General features: G+C 46.5%; 1 protein-coding gene across 3 annotated transcripts in view; it reads right to left on the bottom strand.

Annotated features, from left to right (window-relative positions):
* The window catches only part of Tenm4 (teneurin transmembrane protein 4), a 699,747-nt gene that overhangs the window by 13,060 nt on the left and 667,189 nt on the right, over positions 1-19,498 (bottom strand). For all 3 annotated transcript variants that reach the window (XM_029479436.1, XM_029479435.1, XM_021166324.2), the window contains 4 exons: positions 12,093-12,265; positions 8,692-8,927; positions 4,442-4,738; positions 1,474-3,088 (listed from right to left, as the gene is read on the bottom strand). In XM_029479436.1, the coding sequence (XP_029335296.1) occupies positions 1,474-3,088; positions 4,442-4,738; positions 8,692-8,927; positions 12,093-12,265 (2,321 nt within the window). The remainder of the gene's footprint in view (positions 1-1,473; positions 3,089-4,441; positions 4,739-8,691; positions 8,928-12,092; positions 12,266-19,498) is intronic.

Below are 19,498 nucleotides of genomic sequence, written 5' to 3'. Positions count from 1 at the left end.
CTTTGTGCATGTTAGAAAGTACTCTACCAACTGAACAATGGGTGTTTTCTTAATCTTCTAGTTTATCTTTGATTGCTGACTTATTAATGATGTCTATTTGTGTCTTATTCAGTTTTTAAAAAACAACAACAACAACAAAAAACTCAACAGGGTCTTCAACAGCGCAGACTGGCCTAGAACTCTCTCCTGACCCCTATATCTCCACCACACCCTTAGCTTATCTGTTTTAGTTTTTAGGTTTCTAATAGTTGCTCTAGCATAACATATGAACATTTATCCAAACAGAATTATTAGCAGGTATTCTAACTATTTTATTTATCTTGAGACAGGGTCAGGGTCTTACTATATAGCCCTGGCTGACCTGGAACTCATTATATAGATTAGGCTAGCCTTGACCTCATAGAGACCCCTGCTTGCCTCTGCCTCTCTGCCTCTGCCTCTGCCTCCTCAGTGCTGGGATCACAGTGTGAACCACCATACAGACTGTGGTATTCTATTAAACTAAGCCCAGGAAACTAAAACTTAGGAGCAGTAAAATAATATGTCACAGTTAAGAAATGGCGGGTCCATTCCCTTAGCTCTGTCTGCCTCAAAAAAATCTGTATTTTCCATCATCATAAGTCAAAACATCTGATTTTATTTTAGACACACCTTAACTGATATTCCCGAGGACTCATACCCAGCTTGATTTCCATTTCAGAAACTTCCAGAGAGCATTCCAAAGGCTGTTTCTAGTGAGGCATTAGGACTTTATGGAGAAATAATTTAGAAACGTAGGTAAGTAAACCAAAGAGCACTTTTTTACTACAGAGCCTCTTAGAGCCTTCATAAACTGAAGTGTAGTATGAAAAATTAAGAATGGCTGTCCTACCACAAGAACAGGGCCCACAGAATCAACTGACCAGGACTCAAGTGGGCTCATGAAGACCAGGGAGCCTGAATAGGTCCGACTTTGTCCTCTGTTATGGTTGTGTAGCTCCGTGTTCTTGTGGGATTTACTAATAGAAGGAGCGGGGACTATTTCTAGCTCTCTTGCCTGCCTTTGGGACCCTTTTCCTCTTACTGGTTGGCTCATCAGCCTCGATGTGATGTGCCTGGTGTCACTGCAGTTTGTTTCACAGTATTTGGTTGATGTCCCTGGAAGGCCTGCTCTTTTCTGAGGGGAGGTGAAGGTAGGGTGATTATGGGGTGAAAAGAGGAGGTGGGGAGGAAAGACTAGGGGTAGAGAAGGGAGGGGAAACTGTAGTCAGGATGTGATATAAGAGAAAATAAATGAAAAGGAAAAGTTTTCTAAAAAAACGAAAATGATAATGGTGGCCATTATTTTCAGAATAGTCTCCAAACTAGCGTTTCTTTACATAGACTTTGGGAGATGATGCCTTTAGAGACAGCCAGTGTCTCCCATGACCCCATACCAGCTTTCTCAAGGAGCAATGGGGTAGGTCCTGACCTCGGGTATACCTCAATCCTCACCTGTCATGAAGCACTTGATGTCCTGAGAGTTGCTGATGGGGTTGTTGTTCTTAAACATGTAGAGATGAAAAGGCACGATGCTGTTGCTACTCAGGCGTTTCCAGAGTTCGTGGTCTGGGCTTGTCCAGCGTCCAGCCAGCACATCATAATCCCGTCGGCCCATGTGGACAAGCTTGGTGAGTGGATCATAGAGGCCGCCGTGGTAGCCGATGATGATCTGGAAGTTGGGGTTTGTGTCCATGTAGATCTCCCCATAGGCCGTGTATAGGATCTGCTTAATCATCAAGCCAGTTCCACTGAAGACAGCAAGCGGGGTCCCGATGTTGTCACAAGCTATGTAAAACTCATCGCCACTGCTCAGCTCCATGGCAAAGAGGTGTCCTTGCAGATCATAGTAGAGGGATGTAATCTCAGAGCTGGAGTGGTTGTAGAGGTGGGTGACCTTGGTGGGGTTGGTCAGGTCTGCGTAGAAGAACTGCAGGTGGTGGCTGTGGCTGCTCTTGCTGGATACTCGGCGCCCCAGCCCATCGTAGCGGTACCTGACACTCCACCCACTAGCCCGATTGTAGGCTTTGATGAGCAGCCCGGCTGAATTGTACTCGAAGACATCCCCACCCCGCTGCCTCAGGAAGCCATCCTCATCCATCTTGTACTGTACATCACCCAGCCTAGTGATGCGATCACGGAGGTCGTACCGCAGTGGTGTGAGCCGTGCGCTGTTCCCAGGGCTCAGCAAGTGTAGGTTCCCATTGAGGTCATAGCTGTAGCGCCAGAGTGGCTTGTCATTGATGGAGACTGTCTGCAGCTGGCCATCGGCATCATACTCATAGGAGTAGCGGGTGGTGTTGGCATAGGGTCCCACCTTCAGCTCCTTCTTTACTACCCGTCCCATGTTATCATACTGAACAGTCATCCAGTACATGAGTGACCGGAAAATCTCATACTGTACTTCCTTCATCCTGCCATAAGCGTCAAAGTGCTTGGTGTGGGTCATGACGGCTGTGGTGATGATCTGGTTGATGTCGTAGTAGATGACACCAAACTTCCCAAACTGCTCTGTCTTCCCTGACACATCATCATAGCGGTAGAGGTCAATGGGCAGCGGGGTCTCATTGATCACAGCCTGCATGCTGGTCACCCGGAAACTGTTGTCATAGTTGTAATCAAAACGGGCATTGACCATGCCTTCTTCCGTGAAACGGAAGATCTGCCGATCAATCAGGGGCCCGATCTGACGGTAGCGGATAGTGCAGGTGAAGCCCTCATTTTGTAGGTTGACGGTCTTCAGCATCCCTGCGGTCTCGTCATAGGTGAAGCTTACCTTGGTGGTGTCATACAGAATCTCGGCCAGCTTTGACAACTTGCCATACTTGTAAATCACCCGGCGGCCGGTGCCCAAGTAGAAGGTATGTAACAGGTGTCCATCCTCAGTGAAGTCCTGAATGACTGAGGCGTTGCCTTCCGGGGGCTGGTAGATGTTCCTGTAGTAGCCCACTGAGCGGATGGTCTCCAGCGTCTGCCGAGCTACGTTGGGCATGGTCACAGAAGAGAGGCGGTCATTCTTGTCAAACTCGAAGATGTACTGCCTCTGGCTGTGGAGATGCAGCACCATGGACTAGAGGGAGAAGAAGATCATAGATGAAGGAGGTGGGAGAAGGAATGATAGCCCAAGTACCCGCAACTTAAAGGAAAGAAACGGAAGGCTTAGAAAGTGGTGTTCTGCATCCCTATGGCCTTCCCTGATCCAGACTTCTGACCTTGGTATTTCTATTCAAGCAAGTGAGACTCTAAAACACAGCCTGATGCCCTCAAAGCCTAAACAGCATCTGTGGCTTCCCTGTGCCTATATCATATAGACCATGTTTGGGAAAGGCACTTTAGACTTCTCCTCACTTTTTATGTGGTAGCAAGTCATGGGCCCACCCTGGGATAGGGCAGGCTGGAATGGTAAGGGACAACCTTGTTCTATAAGTGCTCTCATTGCGCCAATGTCTGCCCTCTCCAGGAGTGGCTTTTCAGGGCATGGGATGACCTCCATCATCTGTCTTGTAGCCCTATAACAGTACGTTGCTCTCTCGCATAGGCAGAGACAAGCAGAGTCTGGGACCCGCAACAGTTGAGTGGGACAAGAAACAAAGTAAAGAGTCTGGATCTAGATAACTAGTCATCAGATAACTAGCCTAGATCTAGCTATCAAAATGACCATGCCCACCCACCCCCCAACTTCTGAATTTAGGTACTTTTAAGAAACTTTACCCAAACATGTTTTATGATCTAGGTAATTTTTGATTCCTAGTTTCTGGGTGAAATGAATCCTAACTCAAAGTGAAAGGTATTTATGAGACCCACACCCAGTTCTAGCAGCATGGGATTAAGCCTGCTCTACCTCAGATCTGACCCCATAGGATTAAACCTGCTCTACCTCAGATCTGACCCCATGGGATTAAGCCTGCTCTACCTCAGATCTGTGACCCCCAGGCTTCTGCTTGGTCCTCTGTGGGGAATTGGCAGTATGTGTGATCATCCTGGGAGCAGAATCTTGTCCTGGGTCAGCACCCTTGGACCAGTTAGGGTGGGACCTGCTCTTCTCCATCAGCAAGACTTTCGTGTTTCCCTGGCTGGAACTCCTTCTCAGCACATTAAACCTAATATCCGTCCAGATACCCCCGGGACCCTCTTTCCTTTTGAAAGATGTGTACCTCCACTTTCGGAAACTACAACAGTCAGATTTATCCTACTGAGCTTAGCAGTCTAGCCTTGGCCGTGGGGAGCAATGGCAAAGGCAGGTGTAGTAGTGAATGACTTCGACTGTTCAGGAAGCCAGGCCAAGAGCGTCAGTTGAGGCCAGGAGCCAGGAGTTCAAGTACACCTGGGTAGTATAGTGGTACCCATCTTAAAAACTATACCCACAGTGATCAAGCTTCTATATGGCAAGGCCAGTGATGAAGGGAGACAGACAGACACCTGCCTTCTCTAAGTACGTGTAGCTCCACATTTTCCCATCTGCAAAGATCCGGGATGTGATGCGCCCTGCCTGATCATATTCCATTCTCTCAGACATGATGCCCCTTTGGATTCCAGCAATGTGACCTCCAGGGGAGTAAGTCACATTAACACCATTCAGCCTGCTGCTAGGTGACCAGAGGCTGGGCCTCCCTGCCTGGTCATATAGGATCCGAAGGGTGAACTTGCGATGGTCATCGTAGATCTTCTCTGTGCGTGTGACGCGGTCAAAGTCCAAAGACAAGAGGTTTCGGTTGTGAACCTGGGGAAGGGATAAGAAAGAGAGACTGTAGATGTGGACACTGAGAATTTGGATCTGATGACCAACCAACTGTGTTGAGCTCCCGAGAACAGAAAGCAGCACAGGTTGTGGGCATCAAACCTCACCTTGCCATCTGTTAGTGCTTTGAAGTTTCCTTATCTGTACTATAGGAAAAAAAAATAAAATAAAACCAGCTTTATAGGCCTGTTGTAAGAATAAAGTCAACATGAGTGATGGATGAGTACATGGGTTCGTTGGCTGACGAAGACGATTTTTATCATGTGTTGTATCAATGGGGACTTAAAAATAAAGAAGTCAGATCCCTCTTAACTCTATCCCAAAAAAGAGAGCTACCAAGCCAGCCCAGCAAATCAACACCTCACCCATCCGCTCTGTGCCAGACAACATGCTGTGTTGGATTTCAAGATAACCAAGCTCATGGAAGCTACAGATCTGTGGCTCATGTATGACCAAGTGTGGGCTTTGCTTTCATGAGTGAAGCAGATACTTGATGGTTTTCTGAGCAAGTCTTAGCATTCCCGGGGGCCTCTATACTTGGTACTCTTTGGTTCTCCCCTGCATTTGCCCACAGGCAAGGTTTCTAGGTCACCTGCTGTCCCCTCTTGTTTCTCCTCAGAGGCAGCTGAGAGACAGGAGCGTTCTCATTCCCTGTGGTTTCTTTTGTAGTCCTGTTGGAACTAGTCCTAACTCTAGAGTACTTTCCTTTTGCCTCCAGGACCAGGACCCCCCCCCCCCCCAGTTATCTGCCTCTGGTCTGTGAGGCCACCACCAACTCAGTTTCCCTTTTGAGTCAGAATTATAGGCCCTCATGGAGGTAGCTGAAAGCAGGAGCTTTGTATGTGTTTATATGAGCACACATGTATATATGGGGATACACGAGGACCTGGAACTTTCTGTTTAAGCTAGGCTGGCTGCCCAGTGAGCCCCAGGGATCTATCTTCTCTGCCTTTCCAGAGCTAGGATTACAAACACGTCACCATGTCTGGTCTCCCTCCCCCAAATGGGTTCAGGGGAATAAACTCAGGCCCTCAAGCACTTTACTGAGTGAGCCATTTCCCAAGGTCTCCTGCTCCATGTTTTAATAAAGAAATAGGCTTTGGAGCCTTTGGATTGGACCTTTCAGCATAGGCTGTCCCCAAATGTTAGTAAGTTTTTCAAAGCATCCGGCTGGGGGTAGGGAGGGAGTTGGCCCTACAGGGCACAGGGGGCACCTTTGCTGCCTCTTCTACTTGTCATTCAGCAAGTTTGACAACCAAGACGACCCAAAGGGAAAGCAGATAATTAGGTCACACAATGTAAAATGGCATGTGTGGCCTGAGGAAATAAAAGATCCTTTAGGGATCTGTATATTTAGAAGAGGGTTTGGGTATAGGCAGGTGTCAGGATTAAGGTTGAAATGTCAACCTCAACTTTGTGACTAGCCTTCCTGTGTGACCTTGGTCAAGTGCCTTTACTTCTCAGAGACTCACTTTCTTCCGGTGTATACACCTAGATTTGTGAGTAAAGCCTCCGTGGACTACTAACTAGGTGCATAGAAGGCACTGGATAGATGGCTGTAACTATTTCCACTAAATGACTGCACATGATCACGGTCAGTCTTAGAGGAAGGAGAGATGTGTGTGTCTTCTCCCACTCTCCCCATACAAATGCCAAGGCCCCGAAAATAAGGATTTATAATGATGATGCCGAGGCGGCTTTAGCTGTGAATGGCCTGGTTATAATAAGCTTGCCTTCCCCAGGGTAATCAAACACAATTGCAGAAGCAAAAACCGTGTGGCAGACAATTCCCGTGAAAAATCAGAGGCGTTGGAAGCTCAAGCCATGTTCTTCGCAGAGAGGGCGTATGAAAAGGGGGACATGCTGTCAACAATGGTGGGAGCCTTCTGGAAGCACCTTTGGGAGATCCTCCTATCCCACCAGTGTTGGTGCCACATGGACAGTACCTCCCACCCCTACCCCCAAGGATCCCAGTGAAGAAGGAGATCTGTACCTTTGTGACAAAATTAATGAAACTGAATTGAACAGTTCGCTGGGGGAAGCACCTTATGCTTCCTGTGCTCGGCAGAGGCGGCAATGAGATTATTTTACATCTTTCTTTATTAAAAAAAATTCCCAGCTGTATAAAAAATGAGCTCCATTATGGGGAGGCACACCCGGCTAACAGTCTCATTCCACAAACTGCCACTGTTGGTGGCCATTTATTTTGGGAGGAAGCGGGAGATGTGGCCACCGGACTAGGGTATCATCTATCTCCGGCTGGGAGAGGGACCAATTAAAGCCTGGGAAACTTCAGGTCCTGTTCACACGGTGGAGAGAAACTCCTAATAGCACTAATCACTGCCCTTTACTGAGCACCTGGGGTCTGCAGCTCTGGGCTAGGTGCTTTGAATACATACATCATCCTCTTGCATCTGCAGAGGAAGCCTAGGCTCAGAGGAGTTGCTGGAGGCTACACACGGGGCCCAGCGGGAATCCAACCTAGGTCAAACTTCCCCTTTGGCACACTGCCTCAGAAGTGTAGGAGGGGCTCTTGAGAATGCAGATGAGTTCAGTGAGACCCCAGATGGTGGCAGGGAACAAAGAGCTAGCTGGGCCTTCCACAGGAACTAGTAGGAGGCTGGTTTCCACATTAGCTAGCTAGCTAGCTAGCTAGCTATAGAGTTCTTGGCTGTTGAGGGTACAAAAGAAGTTTGGTTTCCCAGGCTCTGGTTTTCACGGTTGGGTAAGTCATTAGCCACCATGCTTCTGCCCTGCATCGGTTTCCCAGGATTTACAACCACCTAGCTGTGTGACTCGCAAACAATCACTTATTCTTTTGACCTTGGTTGCCCATGTAGAAGAAGGGAATGTATAGAAACTTCCTTGGGTGAGAGGCAGGGACTCAAGAGTCCACTGTTGCGGTGAGGATGTTTCTGCGGTTCCCTTCGGCTCGGCAGCGGTGTGCTGAGCACCTGTGGTCTACAGGTACTGGGCAGAGAGCCAGGCCCGGGGCACCAGCTGTCCCCCTGTACAGCCCCTCCCCTTCTGCTTTGTCATTTGTATTACTGGGCAATCTGCAGCCACTGAACTGCAGCTCTACATTCCCTCAGCCCTGGTTTCCAAGCTTAATCGCCTGCCAGGAAAGTGCTCACCCACCAAGTTCCCGCTTTAGCACTCTTTGCCCTTTAAACCTTGCTTTTTGAACCTAGAGAGGAAGGCAGCTGGGCCAAGGCTGAGCTCTACAGAAACACGGGAGGGGAGCAGACAAGGTACCCGAGGGCCCCACAATGAAAAATGCTCCGAAATACCAGTCTTCGAGGCAGCTCCTCCCATCCACAGTGACAGCTATGCTAAGATCATCCTGACAGACAGGTTCTTGGCACATAGGCCAGGGTAGCCTTGAACTTGTGATCTCCCTGACACCATACTCAGTCCTTTTGATCATTAGAAAGGATCAACTGACTCAGAAAGAGTGGCAAATGTGGCTCATTTTTTAAGTGGCTGAAATAAACTTGGGGACATACTAGCAGTGACAAGAACAAGCAGTGTAGCGAGTGGGTAAGGACACCAGCAGCCATTACTGACCCTGATGTATGCCAAGCTCTGTGTGAGACACTGCGTGTCGAAACAGCATGCAACATCGGCTTTACTTCCCAATGACTGACCCTGAGGCTTTAAGGTGACTGACATGTCCGAGTTCAGTCGTGGAATACAAGCTGGCAACTCAGTTCAGAGCCCATCCCAAGGCCAGCCATGTTCACACAGATCAAAACGGAAAGGATGGCCCACAGCCTTTTGTTACACGTGGCTTGTGGCCTCGGTTCTCCCTGTGGTAGATGAAGAAACTGGGGAGAGTTTCAAAAATGGGACCCCGTTCTCTAAATACACTACCCCCCCCAACACACACCCAACCCCTGCACCGGGATTAATGGCTGCAAGTTTCCTCCGCTTACCCGCAGACGGCGTCCAAAGACGGTGACCTGGCCACGAGCCTGCTCCTTGCGCTGCCGCCACTCCACCAGGTTGAGGCCGTTATCAATGGGCAGTGTGACATTCCTCTTGCCTACAGTGGGGTTGACAGTGCCAGCCAGCAGGTGTGGCTCAGTCTGCAGAGCCACTTCCATGCCATTGGCTAGTAGCAGCCTCAGGGAGCCATCGGCCCCAATGTAGTAGCTGTTCCGGACTTGGTCTGAAGCAGAAGAGAGAAGATGCTTAAGAGGAGAGAGGATGGAGGCTAGGGTGGGGGCTTAAATGTGTTTACCCCTAAATATGGAAGTGATACTTTATCATTGAAGAAAACTAGGAAGGTATCTGGAGACGATATAAGCTCAGTACTCAAAACCATTGGAAATATGTTGTAGATTTGTAGATTTTATAGTATTTCTTAATGCATTTACAGAGCCAAATAGTTATTTTAGAGGTTTTCCATCAGCCAATGTATCATATCATGCTGTTAAATACTTGTAATAAACATTTTTCATAATAACTACAGCCTTTGGGTTGGAGAGATGGCTCAGCAGTTAAGATCTCTTCCAGAGATCCTGAGTTCAACTGTGAGTCGCCAGATAGTAGCTCACAATCATGTATAATGTGATCTGATGCCCTCTTCTGGCATGCAGGAGAACATACAAATAGAGCTCTCATATACATGAAATAAATAAATCTTTAAAATAAACAAACAAACCCACATTTTTAAAAAGCCCAAAAAACCAAAACGAAACAAAATAACCAAAACCAAAACCAAAAAAAATAACTTCAGTCTTCCATTATTTGGAAATACAATGTATTTAACAATACCAAGTAGATAGTTAATTTGTTTCAGTTTTTTCAACTACAAGTAATATTGCAAGAAAAATGCATTATTGATATTACTGTAAGTGAAAGGAGTTAGACACAAGTGGCCACCAGTCCTTTTTAGCTGATGAGTGTTCAAAACATAGCTAGCACTACTATTATTATATGTGTTCGGTATTTGCTGGATTAAATTAAGTATGTCTTAGGCTATGTAAAGCCATAAAAATATAGTGCCGGGGCCTGGGAAGATGGATCTGCGGTTGAGACAGTGCTGATCTTCCAGAGGACCTGAGTTCATCCCCCAGAACCGCATGGCAGCTCACAACCATCTGTCCCTCCAGTTCCAGGGGATCTGACCCCTCTTTCTTGCTTCCATGGGCATCAGGCATGCATGTGGTGCATATATACATGCAGGCAGAGAACTCATACACATTATGCAAAATGAAAACATCTTTTTTAAAAGATGTAGTTTTCATGGGAAACCCTCGTTGAATCTTCCCCTTAGAATGACATCAGATTGGGCCTCTCCTCTCTCTCCCCTGCACTCCATCTTTCCACACTTTATTGCTCACGGGGATTCTAAAATCTGCCTCAGCGTTGCTATGCATCATGCACTGACAATCTGTATTTTGCTTCCATTCGTAGAGTGAAAAAGCCTGTGTCAATTTATCTCGTAAGGCTTCTCCTCCCGGAATGCACATACGTCTATTACTGTTGACTTTGGATGGGCCAGCATGTGGGGAGGTTCACCGCACACGATCCCAGCTAATGCTGGCTGTGACTGCCCAAGGGTGCTACTCATTAGCAGCTACTTCTCATTATTTCCCACTTTTCAGACCTAAGATGAAGCTGAAAGAGCTTCTTACAAAGACCCTGCTGAGGTGTCGGACAGGCCGGGCACCCGAGCCTGGAACGACCATGAAATTGACAGGGAGCTTGCTTGCAGTGGTACCAGGCAGACTATTGATACTGTATCCCCTGGATTCTAGGACGTGCTTTTCGTCTTTACATTCCAATGTTCCTGGAATTGAAGTGTGTCTTACAATCTAGGCATGATGCTGAACACTGGGCTTTTATTCTCCTCCATCCAGAAAGCAGTGATTAAATGGTGGTACGTTTTAAAGTTGAGGAGTGTTGCACTTTTGAATTTTAAAAAAGTTGCCTGAACATAAAAATGTATTAAAGCAGGCCTGGCAGTATAAAGTGGGTAGAAAACCCATGCATGGTGAGGGAATAAACTGGGTTGAAGGTCACACAGCTTAACAGTCACTGTCCTAGGTGGGCTGGGTAGGGTTCTTATCAGGTGGTAGTTTCTCTTGGTAATAACCCTGCCAGAGCATGCATAGCATCATGTGTCCCAACTCCTCATTAGAGTAAGAAATTTCTGGACATGGTCTCTCTTTCTTTAATAACTTCTATTTTCGGTCTAGCTTTTTGAAAGACAAAAACTATGCTTGGGAACAAAAGCAATAATGCAAACATGCAAACATTTACCTTCTTGTGGTAAATCCAACTGCTTAATTAGTCAGTTAGTCCAGCAAACAGTTTCTGAGCAGAGCTCTGTGCCTGGCCCAAGATGCTTTATGAATGCTGTCTCTAGATATGTCTAGGCAACTCTGTGTGGCAGTCTCTAATGTAGCCCCATTTCCAAGATCAAGAAACTGAGGCTCAGAGAACAAGAGTGACCTCCCCTTCCAGCAGGCACAGGTGCCTCAGGTCCATCCAGGGACTGTTCCATACTACCCAACATCTTTTCAGCATGCTTTCTTTCCCTGAAGAAGAAACCCAAGGGCTATGTGTGGTCTCACTTAGTGACAGAGGCAGAGCTAGAACAGGATCTTGGACACCCAGAGCCGAGCTCCTTTAGCTGTTAGATGCCGAGATCTGGGAGTGTATCAGATGAGGGAAGAAAGAGAAAAAGTCAGACAGGGCTTCCCTAAGTGACATTGGTGTTCCTTTTAGGTTATTAAACTCAACAAAGCTGTGGGTGCTGCCCCAGTGGTCACTACTTCCCATGGGAACAGTCAAAATAGTGGGCTCACAGCAAGACTCCCTCACTCTCAGGGGCCTGAAGCTAAAACACCAATCCCTATCTGAGATGATTCAATGGCTGCACAGAAAGGGAAACCCTGGAGTCCAGGCAGAGGAACAATTGTCTCCCTGGCTCCTGGAAGGACTTCTGTACACCCAAATTCCTGCCACAATTAGGTGTAATTACTGGTGGCCTTTGTCTCTCTTACACCAGTGTGAGCTAACATTTTTCTTTTTTTTAAATCTGGGAGCCATTATAACAGCAGAGTAGGAGGTCACCTGGATTAACAACTAATGGATTTTCTCCCCTTTGTTCTGAGGATAATAGGATGGGACAATGAAAAATCACTCTGAAACCTCTGAGAGACAATTTATAGGCCTCTGCCTGGCATGTTTGCAAATGAGGTAGCAGAAGAGAGAAAAACCAAAGCAAGAGGCTTTCTTGATCTTGGCCAGCTACTGTAGTAGCTTCCTCCTCTGGTCATCTTCATCTCTGGGTCTCAAAGTCCCCAGGCCTTGGCTGACTTACCTTGTAACAGGGTATAGAAGGCACCCGAAGCAGACAGGTTTGTGGTTATGGTGACGTCATCTTTACTTGAAGTCTCTACCTGCACGTGCACTGAGCTGTCTGTATCGCTTCGGAAACTGCTCACCTGGCCAGTTGGAAAGGTCACGTTTGTCAGGCGACCAAAACTGTCATACCTAGAAATCAAAGAAAGGGGTGGCATGTTAGGGTCAGAAGTATGACTGTACATGTCATGGTCAGCTTCAGCTGCCAAACTGATACAAACTTAGTGTTGGTATTAGGATCGGCTCCGAACCCAGTGACATCACACCTATTCCTCTTCCAAGTTAGTTTTGACCACTGATGCTGTGATCACAGCAACGAAGAGCAAAACAGAAGAGTGAGGTAGCCGAGGTTAGCTGAGTTCGATCTCTAGCTATGGCTTTGCACACTCTGCCTTTTCTTTCTGGCTGGGTCTCCTCCAGAGCCTCTAATTTCTCCTTGTCCAAGGTTTGGCATACTTTCCTAGATGTAACTTTACCTGGTACCTAGCTGATATCTAGCAGGAAAATGAATCACTTCTCCGAATCTTTCTTTCCTAGTCCTTACCATGCCTGCAGCTCAGCATGACCAGGAAGAGCCCCAGGGAAGTGCCCTGCTTCTGCTTTCTCCTAGTTTTGGAAGGGCTGGTGTATGAGTCAGTTCCCTCTTGGGACTCTGTGTGCTCCAGGTCAAGGAAGCCTTAGTGGGTCAGGCTGCTAGGCTGAGAGTTCAGACTCACACCAACTGGGTTCTGTCATCTGTTACTACTGTGACCCAGGTGTGCTGGCTCCCAAGTTCATCCTTACTCAAGTATCATTTAAGACTGACATCAAGAAAGCAGCCAGGAGATGGGGGTAAAATGTCTAAATACATGGATGTAGAATGGGTCTGGGGAGAAAGAGACCATGGTCCACTCACTCCTGCCTCCTGTAAGACTGGGCAGACCTCGGCACACAGTAGGTACAAGATAAACATCTGCTGGAAACACAAAGCTAGAGGCAACTGCTCTCACTAAATGATACTTCAGCAATCTCCCTAGGCTTCTCCCCTGAGCTTTAGTCTCCAAACAGAAGGAGGCTTTGTATGAAGGCAGACAATTGTAATTATTATGGAAGGTAATGCATAATTAAATCGAGCCAGAGGAAGATACAATGAAAAGGCCGTGTGCCTTCAAGATCTGGTTCACATTTTATATGTGACAGCCCAAACCCAGCCATTTCCACTCTCCCCATATTCTGGTAGAAGGACTACACATCTTAATTAAATGAACATCAGATGCAGCTGCCAATGTATACATGTTTGTCTCCTATTCATTAATTTCTGTATCTCCCAGAGCTTGGGAGATGCCGATGGGCTCCCTGGCCTCCGGATCGATACCTGTGATTGTCCCATCCGAGTGCTGCTCCTTCTCAGTGAGTTGGAAGAGATGGAGCCTCCTTCCTCTTGGTCCTGAGACCTCTGCATTGTGGGCCTCCTCTGCGGGGCCGTTTTGCATGGCGTAGACCTGCTGAGAGCTACTGCCTGAGAGCTGCTGCGGCAGGATTTAGGAATCAGGGAAGACAGTTTTCCGAGCCCCAGCTCTGTTTGGTTGGAGCTGGAACATTGCTTTGATTCTGACTATCATGCCGTTTTTATTTGTTGGTTTGGTTTGATTTTTTTTTCCCTTGTCTCCTGTAGCCTATGCTGACTTTGAGCTGGCTGTGCAGCGAAGGACGACGTAGAACTGCGGATCCTCTTGCGGCTACGTCACAGGTGCTGGGATGACTGACGTGTGTCACCACTCTGGCTTGACTGTCCTGCTTTGCACTACAAAAGCTCTCAGAACCCTGGCCATGTTTTCTTCCAAACCAGAAGAGATGGCACAGTCTAGGCTAGAGGATCTTATCTTTACCTTTGACAGAGGGGTGATTCTGGAGGACAGATCTCAGGCCTGTTGCCTCCTAACCCATAAGCCTCCCCACAGCCAGTGGTTATGCGCAGGCTCCATAGTACAGCCTTGGCGGCTATGCTCCCCACTCCATGAGTGGCAACACCAATGCCTATGTCATAGATAAAGTGAGGTCCAAAAGAGGTCATGTACTTCCAGTGGATCTGAACTTCCTACCAGGGTCTTCAGTGTCCTAGGAGTCTTTCCTCAGTGGAATGTCAGCCCCCAGAGGCCAGGATTCGCTGATCACTGCTGAATGCCGAGTGCTTTAAATAATGTGAGTGAAGGGTGGCTGTGTGACCTGACTCCTTCCTGTCTCTCATTCTGACTTTGCAGGGGAAATTGCTTTTCTGAACTCTATTGAATTCGCTGTGCTTCAGTGCCAAACATGCTGAGCCCAGGAGTTGTGCTGGGGGCTGTTGTTTCTGTAGAGAATGCTTTCTCCCTTCTAGTGATGGCACAGAGAGTTCTTGTTTCCAAAACAGTCATGCTGCCACCACCTCTACCACGTGACTGTACCGTATCCACTTCATTATACTTGCTATCTGTTTACCTGACTTCTTGTACTGGAATGTAAATCCATGAGCACAGGGACTTTCCCTATATTCTCAGTGCCTAGAGAAGACACCGCATGGAGACACTACACTGCAGGGTTCACTGATTGAATAAGGGAATAGGGTAGCTATTTTTTGTTGATTTTTTTTTGAGCGGATTAAGAGCAACTTTCTACTTTATATTCCATTCTATATGAGAAAAGAAGAGCTCACTATTAATCACAGAGCCTTTTGGGTATCATGCATTGCGTTCATAAGCATCTTTCCAGGTAGAGATTGTTATTGTCATTTTACAAATGGCAATGATAGAGGTTGGGAGAGGGTGATCAGCTTGCCTAAAGACAAAGCTCATGGGAAGATTCACAACCAGGTCTGCCTGGCCATGGAGATTGTGTTCTTTGATTAGAATTTCCATTAAAATGATGCTGCTTCAGGTAAACAAACAACCAGCAACAACAACAACAACAACAACAACAACAACAAAACCTTTTGTGTTTATCGCTGTGCTAAAGGGGAAAACAATTCTATTTGGAAGTCTCGAGTGGGTCAAGAAGACTGACAGTTTTCAAGACAAGTTCTGCTTGGCTCTGGCTTCAGCTCACTTAGCGGCAGAGCCAGATCCCCGTTGGGAGGGGGGAGGTAAAGATGGCCAGACGATTGGCTTTCTGTGATTTCCTTCCACTGACTTTTCTTCACGCCAGTTCTCTGAAGCATCTTTACAGCACGGTGAGAGAAAACACATAAAAGATTCATGGAGCTGCCATGAACTCGGCTTCCAGAAGGGGACCACTAAAGGGTGTCTTCACACGCGCTGGAAGGTTTTCTTCACACCATATACTTCATCGCTAGCCACTTGCTACGTGCAGCGAGCGAGGAAATGCCAAAACCCCTCTCTGGTACACAAGTCTCACTCATCCTGACGTTTCGGTTGGATAACAAAGATGTGATTTTTATGACTTTCATCTGTAGTTGTTCTAAATACCAGTGTCACCAGCAAAGACGTGGTCACTGTGTCATTTGTGAACAGAGTTCAAAGCTGGCTGTGGTAGTAGTTCTGTTGGCCCAGGTCACTGTAATGGATATTACATCACTGGGCACTCCTAAGTCAAGTCGTAGCCGGAGTACTTTCTGCATTTTCCGGTCATGACTTGTATTTACTGCAAGATTAAATCCCAACAACAAATTCTAGACTTCAGGATTACCGAGATCTGTAAGATCTGCAAACCTTATCATAAGCTTACCGATGCTGTTCTGAGGCCAGGTGTCTTCTGGGGGAGGGGGAAGTGGGGGAGAGGTGCTTAGGAGTCAGGTCCAGCTAGGGTAGAATCCTGGTTCTCCCTTTTACAAGGACCATGCCATGGCGTCAGTCAGTGTCTATTCTGAGTGTTTTGCTCCTTCCTAAAGCTATTCTTTGCCATTCTTTGTCCCCGGGGAGGCTAGCAGCTATAGACTGTGGACTGGGCATCTCTGCTGGTTTGCCTCACTAGGTTCAAATAAGAGGCACACACTGGAAAGAGACGAGCCAGGACACATATTCCTTCATTTTTCTCCCCTAGTCCTTTTACAGCTGTACCAACATCTTCTTTTGGGTGGTTTCTCTCCCCCTAGTGACCACTCCAGCAACTTGTTTTACGCTCACCTTAAGCTAAAAGGCTTAAAGGTGGCTAGTGATGGCTGCTTAGATGGCTCCTTAGGTGCCGATGGGTCGCAGCACCTTTCTGTGATCCTTATCCTTACCTGTTCCTGTAGGTACCTTCACTAAAACGCTATTTTAGGAATCATGTCCCAGTGGACAGATATTTGGGGTTTTTTTTTGCATTTCTTTTGTTCTTCTGTTTTTTAGTCTGCATAGTTTCTGGTGAGAATTTGCTGTGGCTCTTATCCCTTTTTCCGAAAATTCCCTTTTATAAACAATTCAATAGTTTGAATATGACACACTTAGAAGTTTCTACATGTATGTGTATGTATGTATGTATGTATGTGCATACATATTTTGTTTCATACTTTCTGAGCTCTTTAAAAACTGTGTCCTGCTACTAATTGGGAATACTGCACGGTCATTACTTGATCTGCCTATTTTCTCTTTGCTAGAATTCTATTACATGTGCATTTGACCATTTGATATTCTCCCATAGCTCTTGCTCTGTGGGTTTATCTCTTCTCCTTTGTGTGTTGGTCTGGGTAATTTCTATTGACCTAGCTTCTTTCCCCAGCTGTGTCATGCTGTCATCAAGAGCTGCGGGCCCTTCAAAGACATTCTTCATCTCTGTAGCTGGGCTTCTCAGTTCTAGCATTTCCATTTGATTCTTTTTCTTCCCCATCTCTGCTGAAATACCCATCTGATCTGCCCACGGCTCACCTTTTCCATTAGCGCTGTTAATATAATTACAGTTATTCTAAATTCCCTGAAAGGTGTTTTCAACATCTGTGTCAGAGCTGAATGTGAGTCGGATGACTGCATTTCTTGCTTTTTCTTGCCCTGTTACACGGTCAGGTGGAAAATGTGACATCTTGTGCAGCACAGCGGAGTCTGAGATGACGTGAGTCTCCTCCTGTGAGGTCTTTAATGAGGGTGTGTGAGGTAATGGCCTCAGGAATCAGGCTGGCTTTGAGGTTCACTATTTCTATGGTGAACATTGGTGTGTCACAGGCATTAAGCTCTTCTAGCAATAATTTGATTGAGAAACTGCTTTGCCAGAGCTTGCATTTATTTATTTATTTATTTATTTATTTATTTATTTATTTATTTATTTATTTATTTATTTTCCTCTGTCTCCAAGTCACTCTGTCCCAGCTTTAGATCCTGCCTAAGTAGTATCTTAGAGGGACGACTCCTTCCAGTGCTGGCTTACTCCGTATCCCCTTTCCTACTGTATTCTTCCCCTTGTTTTGCTTCAGGATTTTAGGCAGTTGTGGGTGTTGGGGGAGCATTCTCTATTGTTCTGACAGGTCCATGGGTCCCTGAGTTTCAGGACTGTGTTCTGCTCTGTGCTCCTGGCCCTTCTTAGGCAGCAGCTCTGGGCTGAAGACTGTTCCTGCTTCTCTCTCAGCTGCAGTTATCATGTTCCCTTTCTTTCCATCTCTCATGAGCTGTATGGATTCTCACACAGTGTCTAAGGAGGGTGCACAGCTGCCATTTTCTATTGCTCCTTAGGGGAGACAGGGTGACGAAGGAGTGGGTGGAGCCAGTGGGCACTGTGTTCCCCAGTAGCATCTGCTGTGCCCTTTATCATGCCAATTGTGGGGGACACTTCCTTAATTTCTCTCTACTATGTTTGTGTGTGTAGAACCTCTGCTGTGGTTTGTAGGGAGGTCAGGTAGATCATCAAAGAAGACATAAGCACCCCTGTCTCCCCAGTTTCTGTAGCTGTAGCTCAACTACCACGTCTAGTGTCTGGCTGTGCCCACCCAGTAAACTGGAAGCTTAAATGTGGTTCTTTTCTGTAGGTGGAGTTTGCTTCTTGGATTTGGGCCTGTTGCTTGCCCTGTGACCTTAGAGAAAGAATTCAAGGCAAACTCATGGATTTGTCTCTTGTCAGGCTTATTTTCATTGTAAAGTTGGGAACAGTGCTCGCTGTAGCTCTCCTATTTCTCCAGCACAGACCGAAAGACACACATTCTATTTGAACTGTGTGAATTGAATTCTCCGTCCTGCCAGATGCACGGATGATGCTGGAGCCAGGGTCTAAATGGAGTGTCCTCTCTGCGCATGCGTTCCTTCTTTGTTTCCCTGCTCTCCTGGATCTACATTTCATTCATAAAATATTTACTGAGCACCTATGAGGTGGCAAAGCCCCAAACTTAAAGCAGAAATAAATGTAAAGAAATTAGTGAAGGGCTCACATACTTAATGTGAGCATAACTATAACGGGGGCTGTCCCAGGGGCCTGTGGGCAGCTAGAGCCACTTCCCTTTATGCAACACAGCGAGCTTGTTGCTCACTGCCACCCAGAAAGTCCTTTTGGGACTAGCCCCATTCTATCAGCTTCCTTCTTTGCTTTTGTCTGTGAGACAGTGTCTCACTATGTAGCATGGGTTGGCTTGGAATTCACTATGCAGGCAGCCCAGACTGTCTGAGTAATGGGATTACAACTATACACTACCACATCTGGCTTTAGCAAGACTTTTTTTTTCCTTCCCATCATGTTTTGTGTGACTTGGAGTTGAGTCTGAAAGCCATGGTGTCCACTCCACAGAACCAAGGACTGCATTGTAGTCTTCTAGAAGGGTTCCCAATAGACATGGGCTAAGTAACTTTGCCTCTCTACAACAGCAGACTCTCTGAGACAAGTGTCTCTAGTATATACTGTTTATATTAGATGTTTTATTTAATGTGCTGTGAGGATTGATAAAACCAACTTAAAACTTGTTTCAGGAACAGCCCATCCCACAAGCATCCCTGCACTTTATATGTATAAGCATGGGATTTGACTCCACTACACTGCCTCATGATGCTAAAGGGGAAACCTACTTCAACAAATGGTTCATTGGGAAAACTCCATATGTGGGAGTTTTCTTAATTAAGAATGTTGTAATGATTTCTAGCTGGTTTCATCATTTATGAAGTAATTTCACTTTCAGAAAGTATGTGTGTATGTATGCATGTTTGTGTATTTATGTAGTTTTAGAGTCTCAGAAAGAAGTATACAAAGACAGAAGACAGACACACACACACACACACACACACAGAGGGAGGGGGCAAAAGGGGACAGAGACCAAGAGGGAGAGAAAGAAAGGTAGAGGCAGAGAGAAACAGAGACAGATACTTAGAGAGAAAGAAAGAAGGGACTAGATACAAGAAATGGGGGACAGAAAGCTAGAAAATGAGAAAGCAGACTCTCAGAGAAGAGTCTGGGACAGAGACCCAGAGAGAGGTGACAGAGACCCAGAGGGACTGCAGGACAGAG

Source organism: Mus caroli, chromosome 7 (genome assembly GCF_900094665.2).
Source record: "Mus caroli chromosome 7, CAROLI_EIJ_v1.1, whole genome shotgun sequence".
In the NCBI taxonomy this organism is placed as follows: domain Eukaryota; kingdom Metazoa; phylum Chordata; class Mammalia; order Rodentia; family Muridae; genus Mus; species Mus caroli.
This window is presented reverse-complemented; position numbering and strand designations above follow the sequence as displayed.